The 13,759-nt window shown below is 40.0% G+C and overlaps 1 protein-coding gene across 1 annotated transcript in view; it reads left to right on the top strand.

Moving 5' to 3' along the window:
- LOC134293483 (histone H3.v1-like) overlaps positions 1–12,272 on the top strand; it is a 79,752-nt gene extending 67,480 nt beyond the window's left edge. Inside the window, exon 3 of the mRNA XM_062961190.1 lies at positions 12,034–12,272. Coding sequence (XP_062817260.1) covers positions 12,034–12,258 — 225 coding nt within the window. The 3' untranslated portion in view covers positions 12,259–12,272. The remainder of the gene's footprint in view (positions 1–12,033) is intronic.
- Positions 12,273–13,759: the final 1,487 nt, after the last annotated feature.

The raw sequence follows: 13,759 nt of genomic DNA, 5'->3' as shown, positions 1-13,759 counted from the left end.
GCTCAGATATGGACCACAAATACCCCACTCTCTGGCTTTACCCACTTTCACTGCACCTCATTTCTGGATAGTGATGCATTCATTTAGCTTTGCAAGCATCAGTGGGATTAAAATATATTCCTGTTTGGCTGAGATTGTTGTTGTGTGCCAGGCTCTAGTTAAGGTAAAGGTTTCCCCATGACGTTAAGCCCAGCCGTGACCGACTCTTGGGGTTGGTGCTCATCTCCATTTCTAAGCTGAAGAGCCAGCATTATCCGTAGACATCTCCGAGGTCATGTGGCCGGCATGACTGCATGGAGCGCTATTACCTTCCTGCCGGAGCGGTACCTATTGATCTACTCACATTTGCATGTTTTCAAACTGCTAGGTTGGCAGAAGTTAGAGCTAACAGTGGGCGCTCACTCCGCTCACCAGATTCAAACCTGCAACCTTTCAGTCTGCAAGTTCAGCAGCTCAGCGCTTTAACACACTGTGCCACTGGGGGCTCCTATGTTAGGCTCTATTGCTTATTATTAAAGTACACTTGGAGTGGCAAGATCCTGAAATAAAGGATGCATCCAAACAGAGGACTGTCCTATGTAAACTTGGGCTTCTAGTCATCCTAGATTCAGCATTCACATATTCAGTGTTAGAGTACAAAGCTGCAGTTTTGTAGTGTTAGCTGCCTTGAGTCCCCATGGGGAGAAAAGCAGGGTATAAATAAAGATGATGATAACAACGAGAACAACAACAAAAACATTGAAATCATTCACATTTCCCAAGGACTAGAATATCCTACAAGGAGTAGAATCTCCTATAAAGCAAGCATATCCTATACAAAACTATGTCATGCCCATTCTAGAAAACAGCTTTCTACTCCTTGTGTGCCCTTGCGGAACAAGACAATGTAATCAAGTGCAATATTCCTATCAGGGTGTCCAGTACACAATTTGGTGGCATATTCCAACCAGTTTGAGTCCAGTTATTCATAGACTAGATTAGAGGTTTTGAACAACCAAAGGAAATTGGGCTTTCAAAGGTGGGATTATGAAACCAAGACACAAGAAAATGGAAAAATCAGTGAAATTTAGCAGGAAGGATGAAAGTGAAGAGAAGAAGGGTGGGAGTCTAGTTGTAATTGTGTTTTCTGAGCTTTTAAAGGCAGGGGTAGGAATATTGTGGCCCTCCAAGTACAGTTAAACTGCAGCTCCCAATGGCCCTAGACACCTTAGCCCATGATGAAGAATGTTGTATAGCAACTGAATGGCTTAATCATTACCAACTCCGTTCTATATGAATGATTGATCTGGTAGTATGAACATGGCTTTTAGTATTGGAAGCATGACTACTCTTCAATCAATAAGCTTATACAGAATGGACCTATCACTCTTCTATAAAAGATGTTAGCTTTATCCCTGAGCTTTCCTCTATTCTCCCCCACCACCGCAGGGGATTATTAGTTCACAGCTTGCCAACCATCTAGGATCCAGCGGTCCAAAAGGAACAATGTTGTTTGACCCTATTGGCAGTCTTGGACCATCTAGACTGAAAGGCCTGGCACAGAACATCCAACTTCAGAAATTGGACCCACCTAGAAAAGGTTTTACAGCCACAAGTTGGACTAAACCAGCATGGCAGTCAATGTTGATAGTTCTGATGCAAAGGACCATGAAACTGAGATGGAAGAAAACTTTGCTTTTGTTCATTAGCCTCAAAGTGAAATCACAATTCAGACTAATGCTGATACCGTTTTGTGGGGGACATTTCCTGTAGGCTAACATCTGCATTCATCTCCTGTATTCATCTTTCGGAGAGTGGAATGGCTCTCTGTGTAGTAATAGAAAATAGACAGAAGCTGGAAATAATGGGCACAGGCAATCAAACTATCATTATAGGTACATTATGTACAAGGTGCTAAATTGGCAGAAGCCCTTTATTGTTAACTTCTCTTCAGCATTATTAAATGAGCTCGGAAACCAGGGGAAATTTACGAGTGACAAAGGGTAATTATATACTGTAGAAGAAGGTATTTTTCATCATGGGGATAGCACTGCACCAAGATAACAGCCCATTCAAAAGACTGCCAAAAGAAAATCTACATATTTTAGTAGAATCATGCAGTCCCTACTTGGCTATCATTCTCCATGTTTCAAGAGCAAAGGAAAGAAAATAAATAAAACTATATTCTTTTGCTTCCATTCTGATAGTCAGATAAAATCTAGGAACATGTCAACCCTTCTACAATATTATTAGCCTTTGATTAAATATCCCTTCTTCTGCCAGTCAACTATTTTGATACATTGATTACTAGTATATTAAAAAGGCTACTGCTGTTGTCTGGCATGTATTTTAGAAACCATATATCACTAATAGTTAACAAACTGCACAGACTCCCAATTTGGTTCTGTGAAAAATCCAGGAAGATGGTTTTGATTTAAGGTAAAGGTTAGGTAAAGGTTTTCCACTGACATTAAGTTGAGTTGTGTCCGATGCTGGGAGTTGGTGCTCATCTCCATTTCTAAGCCAAAGAGCCAGCGTTGTCCGTAGACTCCTTCAAGGTCATGTTGCCGGTATGACTGCATGGAGTGCTGTAACCTTCCCGCTGGAATGGTACCTATATCCACTCGCATTTGCATGTTATCAAACTGCTAGGTTGCCAGAAGCTGGGGCTAACAGCAGGAGCTCACCCTGCTCCCCGGATTCGAGCCACCAACCTTTTGGTCAGCAAGTTCAGTGGCACAGCAGTTTAATCCACTGCGCCACCGGGGGTTTTGATTTACAAGCACTGAAATTGCTTGCATCCAGGATATTGAAAATATCATCTCCTCCTATATGACCCTGTCTGGAATTCAAGGTGCTCAGCAGAGGCTCGAATGTATCTTTCCCCATCTTAAGAAACTAGACTGTGCACACGACAATAGCCTTCTTAGCAGCACCTCAGTTGTGGAACTCTGTTCCAAGAAAAGTCGGACTACCTCCATCCCTTCTGATATGCTCAATTCTACTCTTTGGTTTTTAATATGACTTTTGAAAAAATATAACTATTGCCTGTGATGAATGTTATATCTATTTAATTGTTCATCCCTTTGAAAGCTCTTTTGGGTTGAAAAATGGTAAACACTACAAACAAACAAATTTATGTCTGTGCCATCTTTTGAAACATAACAGTTGCAATCTTACTGGTGAATTATGACAACGTAGTTTGGACCTACTCTACTGAATCTCACTTTTGTGTCATTGTGCAGGTTGGAATTCTCAATTTGACTATGCAATAGATAATGCAGCATCCCCAGAATGTATAATTGGAGATTGAGGGAATCAGTGGAGATGCATTCAGCCATTTTTCTATAGCTGGACATGCTAGAAGGATGTCATCAGTGCTCATCCTGGGCAGATCATGTTAATTTCACAAGGAGATACAAGGTTTCTTTTCCCAGGAGTTGACTGTCCTCAGACAGAAACATCTCCATATGTATGGAAATATTGTCCTGAAACATTAGATTGTGAATTATTTATAAGTTATCAGTGGTTAACACTATATATATTATTTTTCATTCTTTGTATTATTCCTTTCAAAATATGTTTTGTTTTTAAACCTTTTGCTGAGATGAATAACAAAACAGGAGAGCTATCTGGACCCAAAGCATAAGCATTGAGACATACAAGCTCCAGATCATACCCTTTATTATTATACTAGCTTGAGGACAAGGCGCTGCCCAGGTTATTTGAAAAAGGCTTTGTTTGTTTTTGAATGTTGGGTATTCTCTGTTTGGTGTGGGTGAACTACAATCCTCTCCGAACCCTGCCAGTATTCAAAGTTGGGCATTATGGATCTGTGCACCAAGTGTGGTCCAGATCTGTCATTGGCTGCTCATGGTCTAGCTACACTGCTTTCTGGATGGGGGTGAACTACTACAATTCCCAGATTCCCAGGGCAATCTTCCTGAAACATCTATCAGTATTCACAGTAGGCCATGGTGAGTCGGTGTGCAAAATTTGGTCCAGATCCATCATTGGCTGGGTTCAGTGCTTTTTGGATGCAGGTGAAGTAAAATTCCCAAAATCAAGATCAATTCCCAGAAACTCCTGCAGTAAGTTCTATTGGTCATGGGGTTTCTCTGTGCCAGGTTTGGTCCAAGTCCATTGTCGTTGGAGGTCACCGTCTCTTGGATGCAGGTGAATTATAACTCCAGTTTCCCCAAACATGTCCAGTATGTTCTGTTGGTCATGGGGGTTCTGTGTGCCAAGTTTGGTCCCGGTCCATCATCAGTGGGGTTCAGAGTGCTCATTCATTGTAGGTGAACTATATATCCCAGTACCTACAACTGCAAAATGTCCTGGTCAATTCCCCTCAAAACCCATCAGTATTCAAAATTTGGCCATATCGGGTATGCATGGCACGTTTGGTCTAGATCCATCATTGTTTGGGTTCATAGTGCGTTCTGGGTGTAGGTGAACTACAACTCCTATAAATCCTTCAGTGGGAGTCACAGTGCTCTGACTTGATGCAGAGTGAACAACTTCCACCATGTGGAGTCAATTCCCCAAACTCCTACAGTATGTTTAGTTGCTGCTCAGTTCTGCTCTGTTTGTTATGCAGACAGATTTGAAAGGGAGAGGCAGTGGGCAGGGTCATGCAAATTCCACAGCAATGGAGAACCCTGGGATGCCTGCCTGTGGTGGAGAAAACACATAAAATCTTGGATGAAATTGTCCCCAAATGAAAGCATTCTTTAGGTGGTGGGCCATAGTGTTTGGGGAGGACATTGGCAGGGGTTGGGCTACACGTTCATGGTGCTCGCTATAGCCTGCAATGTCCTAGAAGGGAGTGACTTGGTGGCTCCTGAGCATTGGGAACTATAGCCTGTTTGTGGAGGTGGGAAGCTGCCTGTGTAAGTAGACACTTCTGCCTCACACACACATACAGATTTTCACTTTTATTATGTGTATAGATAGATAGATGAAACAGTCTATTACGAGGGTTATCCACAAAGTACTGTATATACTCGAGTATAAGCCTAGTTTTTCAGCCCTCTTTTTAAGACTGAAAAAGCCCCCCTCGGCTTATACTCGGGTGAGGGTCCTGGTTGGCTTATATTTGTGTCAGCTTATACTTGAGAATATATGGAACATTTATTATTTTTCTCTATTATTATTGGTATTATTACATTTATTATTTCACTCTGATATTATTTTTTATTATTATTATTATTGCATTTATTATTTTACTCTATTTATTATTACATGTATTATTTTCCTGTATTTATTATTACATGTATTATTTTCCTGTATTTATTATTATTATTATTATTATTATTATTATTATTATTATTACATGTATTATTTTGCTCTATTATTATTAAAAGGATACATAAGCACATTTACATTGAAGAAGATGAGAATAATGATTTGATCAAAGTTGGACAGTCTTATCTTAAATTTGAGCTTTATGTAAATATTCAAAAACATTTAATCTACTGATGCCTCAATTAATGTAATTTTATAGGTATCTATTTTTATTTCTGAAATGTACCACCCTCGGCTTGTACTGGAGTCAATGTTTTCCCAGTTTTTTTGTGGTAAAATTAGATGCCTCGGCTTATATTTGGGTCGGCTTATACTTGAGTATATATGGTAGGTTACGTTTTGGAATTAAAAATGAACAAAGTACAGGAGAAAACATTTACCATATGCAGTTGAAAGCCACACTCAAATACCACATCTCACGTGGTCGCCATTCAAATCTAGGCACTTACCATAGCGATGAATAGCTTTGCAAATCCTTCCCCACCAAATTCTGCCGCTTGTGCCCTCAGCCAGCCGGTCAGCCCTTTCCGCAGCTGTGCAGCGTCGCCAAAACGTTGCATTGCCAGCCACGCCCCATTGTTGGAAACAAGTCGTTGAAGAAGTAAGCGGCAGAATTTAGTGGGGAAGGATTTGCAAAGCTCATTCATCGCTATGGTAAGTGCCTAGATTTGAATGGCGACTACGTGAGATGTGGTATTTGAGTGTGGCTTTCAACTACACATGGTAAATGTTTTATCCTATACTTTGTTCATTTTTAATTCCAAAATGTAACCTACTTTGTGGATAGCCCTCGTATATGACTTTGGCAATTCAATTGTGTAGTACATCTCTATTCAGAAGTAGGATCCTCGGGTCTATCCAGAAGAGTCAGGGACTGAATGTGAGGCCTTCTACGTGCAAACCACGTTTTCTTTTACTGATCTATGGTCTCTGATTATCTAATTTCATCAGGAAATATGAAGCTCCTTTGATGGCTGCATTTCAATAACCTTTCCTTGTAGAAATAGATCCTTGCTATGGTTCAAAGTTCTTTCCAGCTTTCATGGACCAGCATTAGACAACCACTTTGTTTTGTGGCATCTTGTGGGAGATGGCCTAAAGAACAAATGGTTTAAACACATGACCTCTGCCTAATGATCATTACATCAAAGTTTAAAGAAACCCACACTCCAGAGTCTCTTGACTGTGTTGCCATTTATGCATATTAAAAAAGACCCTGTGACTTTCCAACTTGGATTATTTGGTGGGTTTTAAGTGCTTGTGTTTATTGCAAATTAAACTAATTAGTATCATTTCCTGACAGCTGCAGTGAGCAATAGCAATTCCATGATTTCCTTCTCCCTGCCCCCGCCCTGCCTCTTCATCCGCTTAGATGGGATGAAGAGAAGAGTATGGAGACAGCTTTCTGGTTTAATGGAATAGGATCACTTTATCATTGTAAGGGCACCTCATTCCATGCAGAACACAACGTCGCTGCCCCTCCTCCCCACCCACACTTTTCCAGTTCATCAGCTATTATTGCTCTATTAACTTATTACACAGGAAGCCAAGCAGAAACAGATGGGAGGTGGCGGTGACTTTGCAAATCACCATGGAAGAAATTGGTCTAGAATGTATTATTTCTTCCCAGTTTTGGCGGTGTTGTGTACATTGTGTGCACTTCTAGACTTATTCCCCACTCTCCCATACAAAAACAGATACACAACCCCCCGCTCCCAAATTCGAGGTGATCTACTGATAGAATATCTAGGAAGTAATTTCTATGTCACAAATGGTTTAATCATAGCAAATTCATTTATTGAGAGATGGAGGGGAAAGGGAACCCAAATATTCCTATTACCCTGTCCCCCCCCCCCCAAAAAAAACCCCAAAACAAAACAGGGTATTGTATTAATTTTTGCTCCAAAAGATCCATTAGGGATTGTTTTCAGGAACAGTCTTATTTTTCCAAATTGACTTTTTCAATGAACCATATCCAAGGCTTATTTTTGAAATAGGGCTTATATTTTGAGCATCCACAGAAATGCTAAAAAAAATCATGATAGGTCTTATTTTCAGGTCTTATTTTGGGGGAAATGGGGTATATAGATAAAGGCATGCATCTTATGGATGCCTAAGATTTTCATAGTGTTACACAAATGACAATAAGAGGAGAGACTGTCCAAACATAATGGCCATGCTAAAATAACTTAGCACTGTCACCTTCCTTGTGAAGACTATAGTGTACCATAGAAGCCAAATATTGATAATACTGGGAGGATTTTTGTTAAATGGTTGCTTACTTGAAAGACACTTGAAAGTGGTACAGAGTTTCCTAAAATTTCTAAAAAGATCCTGCTAGTATTATCCTCCAAGGACAAGGTAGTAATGTTGAAATGGTTCACAGTAGGGTCTTAAATCCTAGTAGATTGGTTTGGTCCAAGTTCACATTGGAATTTGAGATGTTCATTGATTCATCTTAATGTCAAGGATAGGAAACACATGTGTTGGACTATAGTTGCTCCTGTGATAGAGCTGGCTAGACCTGATGTAGGTTAGTAGTCCAACTTCTGAAGACCCAAATGTTAACTTTTTTGCCTTAGGTCAGGTTCTAGGAACCTGAGACCCTAGAGCTGAATCTAGTCCTAGGATTGCTCCAGCATTTTTTAAAAAATAAAATAAAATAAGGCAAGTTCTATAGTAAGTGCTAGTTTATTACTGTAGCACCAAGTAGTCACTTACATGTCAAGCTGTGTGACTAACTTGATGATACACTTAAACTCCATTTAGGAAGTGGTGAAAGAATATTTTTATCCTGGCATATGCTTCCTTTCACTTCCATGAACATATGCTTTCCTTTATAACTGGTCATCAGAAAGGAGGTTAATTTGCAAATCTGATTGATAAAGCACACATCTGTGAGACAATCCCGTGCTAAGCTGCACAAATCCCCAATTCCCTTGTTGTATCCCTTATCCAAAATGCATCAGATCAAGAGTGATTTTGGATTTCAGATTTTTTGGGGATTTCAGAATACTGATACAGTATTTGCATTTTTGTACGTAATGAGCTAATTGAAGATAGAACCTATAATATTAATTTGTTTCACATAAGCCTTATACAGAAAGCCTAAAGGTAATTTTATGCAATATTTTATTAATGTTGTGCACTAAATGACATTTGAGCACACACAGCCATCAGAAAACATAGATGTTTCTATTTCAGCCACGCATAATTTATGATTTTGGAGTATTTGGGATTTCAGAATTCATGATAAGGAATACTCAACTGGTACTTTTATATCACTTCAGACACTTGTGGGCCTTTTCAAAGGAGTCTGTTCACACATTTCAGCAGTGAGTCATCAAGCATCTCAGTACAACTGAGAAACACACAGACATATGGGAAGGAGGTATTAAGAGCTGTTTGGCTGAAAGCTGTTCGACTAAAATGGAAGCACTTGACCTGGTTCTGACCTTCTGGAATTTCAGCTCCAACCTGAATAGTGGTAGAAAGCGACTCTCTATTTATGGTCAATGATACCACAGGATTCTAGGGAGAATATGATTATTCTTCAAGACTATTTTCAGATAGCCTTTCTGGTGGAGATGGTTGGTGACTTGGCTACTGCCAACCCACTTCAAAAGATATTTTAAACAACAACAACAAACAAACCCCTGATTCAACAGAAAGAGGCTTAATTGTCTCATAGACCGGGTGTCCAAATCTGGAGGAAACCGCCCACATTCATGTATCTTGTATAGACCAGCTAACCGCCAAGCCCTCACTGACCCCTTTGTTAAAAAGTACCCATAAAAGCTTGAGGAAACTACAATTCAAAAAAATCTGGAAGGCCAAGTTGCCCACTGATTATGCATGTAGTCATTAGTTCTTCTGTAAAAAGCCTTGTTCTTAGCAAACTATATGTACACTTTCTCACATGATAAGGAACCTTACTTTCTTTAGAGACTGGTCTTGCTTGGAGCAGATCTTCTCACTGTTGATCTAAATCAGTGGTTCTCAGCCTTCCTAATGCCGTGACCCATTAATACAGTTCCTCATGTTGTGGTGACCCCCCACCCCCCAACCATAAAATTATTTTCGTTGCTACTTCATATCTGTAATTTTGCTACTGTTATGAATCGTAATGTAAATACCTAATATGCAGGATGTATTTTCATTCACTGGACCAAATTTGTAGTGGTGGAGTGGGGATTGATTTTTTATTTGGGAGTTGTAGTTGCTGGGATTTATCAAAGAGCATTCTGAACTCCATCAACAATGGAATTGAACCAAACTTGGCACAATTCCTATGACCAACAGAAAATACTGGAAGGGTTTGGTGAGCCTTGAACTTGAGTTTTGGAGTTGTTGTTCACCTACATCCAGAGACCACTGTGGATTCAATGATGGATCTGGACCAAACTTGGCAACAGTACTCAAAATGGCTAAATATGAACACTGGCAGTTTGGAGAAAATAGCTGACATTTGGGAGTTGTAGCTGCTGGGATTTATAGTTCACCTACAATCTAAGAGAATTCCCATGACCAACAGAAAATACTGAAAGATTTTGGTGGGCATTGACCTTGAGTTTTTGAGGTGTAGTTCACTTACATCCAGAGAGCACTGTGGACCCAAACAATGATGGATCTGGATGAAACTTGGCACAAATACTCAATATGCCCAAATGTGAACACTGGTGGAGTTTGGGGGAAATAGACTTGAAGAAAAGGATAGGCAGACAGATCTTCAACCTTCTTTGCCAAAGGGGTTACTAAGACCATCATAAATATGTGTTTTTGATGGTTTTCGGTGACCTCTCTGACACCCTCTCATGACCCCCAGGGGTCCTGACCCTCAAGTTGAGAAATGTTGATCTAAATGGAAAACCAGGATGAAATTAGAGTGAGGCAGAACTTGCTGACCCTTGAAATGCATTCATAATCATCGCTGCATCAGAGACAAGTTATATTTATATTTATTTATTTATATTTACAGCATTTATATTCCGCCCTTCTCACTCCGAAGGGGACTCAGGGCGGATCACATTACACATATAGGCAAACATTCAATGCCTTGACATAGAACAAAGACAAGACAAACGCAGGCTCCGAGCTGGCCTCGAACTCATGACCTCTTGGTCAGAGTGATTGGTCTCAGCTGACTGCTCACCAGTTTGCACCGCAGCCCGGGCGCTAACTTGCTAACTTGCTAGCTGATCTTGATGGTAAGTTGTACTTGCCCTTGTACTTGCCCTTTCCCATTTATTCAAATGAAAAGTGATGGATGTGCTGAACTTTTTGGATTATCATCATTATCACTTTCATGATGATGATAATCCCAGAGGAAGACCCAGGGTGGCTACCAAAGAGAATCAATCAGGTGAGCAGGGGAGGGGTTACCTAAAATGTTAAAATAAATAAAAAATATCCACGATACAAAATCATTGAAAAGACATACAAAAGTTAAAACACACACATCCTAAGAAGTTTCTATGCTAACACATTAAGATCTTTATTTTTTAAAAGTTAACACTCTGCACTGAAAAAATTGTTTCCTTCTTAGAAAATGCTGTTTTCAGTACAAAAATACAAATGCAAACTTTGTCCACAATAATATATCTCAAAAAACGAATAATTTTTAAAAATTGTATATTTTTCAAAAGTTCCTCACAAATAGTTAAATATACTCATTGCTTACTTTGTGAATGGAATCAGGAATGAATTATATCCCTAGTTTGGATGCTTAGAGCTACTCTGTCACCATACTTGATGGACCGATAGGAGCTTCTCTTGCTACTATTGAAAAAATTGCAGTCAGCCTCGACATTCACTCAGGTTAGGGATACAGAACCCCCATGAGAATGGAAAACCTGTGATTATTTTTTTTAAAAAAAAGATATTTTTCTTCCCTAAGAAAACACTTCTTTTGGAATCTCTAGGTCCTCCAGTGTGCTTCCATGGTCAACTTGCAGCAGAGTCTCACCAAAGGACCTAGAGATGTCTAGAGAGACCATATGAATCAAAGCTGCAAATAATTAAAGCAACAAAAGATGAACGCCCAATTATGAGAGCTGATTGATGTTGACTGCTCATCCATTTTCAGCTATGATCAACAGAGAGTGCTTAGGCACACATTTGCTTTGGATTCCAGTATCTGCAAGACCTGCAATTTCCCACATCAATCATCTTGGGCACAAAATCATCTTCAGGTTTTCTCCAGGTGGCTCCCAGGGAGCATGATCTAATTCCCCAATAGATTTGACTACCTATCACTAGGACCCACCTATCTATTAAACATACTGAAGCAGTCACCCCAAGAAATAAAATCTATGGAGATCAGCAGATCTACCTCCTTTGCCTCCAACCATTCCCCACAATGAAGAACTTAACTGTGTATGACACGTGGCCTATCTTTAGCTTCATAAAACAACCTGCTGTTTTGGATACTGTGGAGCATGTTATCTTTTATAGTCAACATCTCTACATGGATCAGGGAAGGAGTACTATGTTGGCTTTTGCCTCACACACCACCCTAACTAGCCTTCATGAAATCATCCTCTGATTCACTTAATATACCAAAGTCCCTTTTTGAAAAAAGAGTAGCTTCTTCCTGCAGCATTAAAGAAGAGGCATGAAAGTCCTGCTTAACAGTAGAAACTGTGAAGGGCCAAAACTCCATGACCATTCCAGTTCCTTTCCTGACTGGAAAAAAAACCCAATTGCTTACCAGAATACTACTAATTTTTCTTTTAAAATCTGTTACAGAATCCACGAACCCATTTGTTGCCTTCTTCGATTACCACAGTGGCCACAACAATGAACCAGAGCTCAGAGTACGGATCTATTCCAGGATTTTCTAACTTGTCCTGCCTGGAACAACGCCCACAGCAAAACCATCCCTCCCACAAATGGGACAGAATTACCCCATGGAGTGTGTGTATTTGGATACTGTGCACCATCAAAGTCTGCCTGTCTGGAAAAAAAATCTAATTTGCTGAACCATCCTTTTCTTTCGTCTGCCTGTCATTACTGGGGTAAAAGGAATGAACATTTACATGTTTATGGCATTGAATTGTGCCAACTATGGGTTATGTACTGCCTGGTATATCTTATAGTGATTTTCTTTCAATTAGATGCATATCACACCTTTCTTCCATCATTGAATTAAAGGCAGTACAAGTAGGTGCCCCAGTAGAGTCTCTCATTTAGGCCATAAACAGATCCACGCCTGCCTTGTTTCATCCAAACAGCTAACAATGCACAAGGTTTGTTGTGCTGGTGGATCATAAAGTAGATGAAGACAATGGCAGGCAGGAGCTTCATAACCATTCTGGAACACATTCTGAGGAGAAACAGGGGGGTGTTATCCATTCATTTACATACTGTGGGGAAATGGGAAAACAGTTTGTATAAGTGTCTAAAGGCCCTTCTACACTTAGACTAAAATACAGTGTAAAGTCAACTTGAGGCCATGGTGGCCACAATCCGATACCACCAAAATCCAATGCACATCAAGGTTGATACACTCCTAGGAAAGTCCAAGTGTTGCCAAAAACTGCATTGCACCCAATCACTTCTTATCCTAGATCTAGGGCAATGCTGGATTAGGGATGATTTGAGTTTGTCAATTCCAGTTTCACTCAGAGGAATCAAAGGCAAATCCCTTCTAAGAACTGTTGGTTGTACCAGTGCCTAAATGCTCATGTCATTACGAACACTGCTTTGGGAATGAGAATTTAGAAATGTGCTATACATTGTATAATAATAATTTTTTATAATAATTTTATTCTTGAATCCCGCCCCATCTCCCCGTAGGGACTCGGGGCGGCTCACATGGGGCCTTGCCCAACATCACAATATAAAAACAAATCAAAACACATAAATTTACAACAATAAATCAACAATATCAGTAAAACCATCATAAAAACAATATTGCAGGATTGTATCAGGCTATGTTTTCATCTAGTTCATTACCAGCATGTTTCAATTCCTTTGGATCTCAGCAACCCACATCCACTTCCTCCTTTGTTCTTTCTCTAGTTTCTGAGGCTAATATAACATATCTTCAGAAACACTGGAAGCTTTGTTCATTTGCCACTTTCACTGGGCAATTGATCTCCGACTCCTTCAATATGCTGACCTCCCAATACATTTAACTGCAAATCCAAGATCTGAACTCTTCACAACTAGATAAGAGACTATTCCTGCACCTGTGTTGGCAGGATATTCTATGTATGTCCGTTCCTGGAAGGTGTAGGACACAAACATAGGCTCACACAGCTGGTCGCTATGGAAAACTTTATTGAATCTGCCTTGCCAAGATGACTGCAAAAGCTTCTACTGCTCTTCTTCCGCTTTTCCCCTCAGTATATTGGGTTGTTGCCTCCCCCCTCCCTTCTTCTCCATCCACACCTCCCTTTCCTTTTGTCCTTTCCCACGTTTGAAGACCAGACCCTGTCATAAATCAGCCTTCCCTGCCAAATGGTCGCCT

Source organism: Anolis carolinensis, chromosome 1, assembly GCF_035594765.1.
Source record: "Anolis carolinensis isolate JA03-04 chromosome 1, rAnoCar3.1.pri, whole genome shotgun sequence".
In the NCBI taxonomy this organism is placed as follows: Eukaryota; Metazoa; Chordata; class Lepidosauria; order Squamata; family Dactyloidae; genus Anolis; species Anolis carolinensis.
This window is presented reverse-complemented; position numbering and strand designations above follow the sequence as displayed.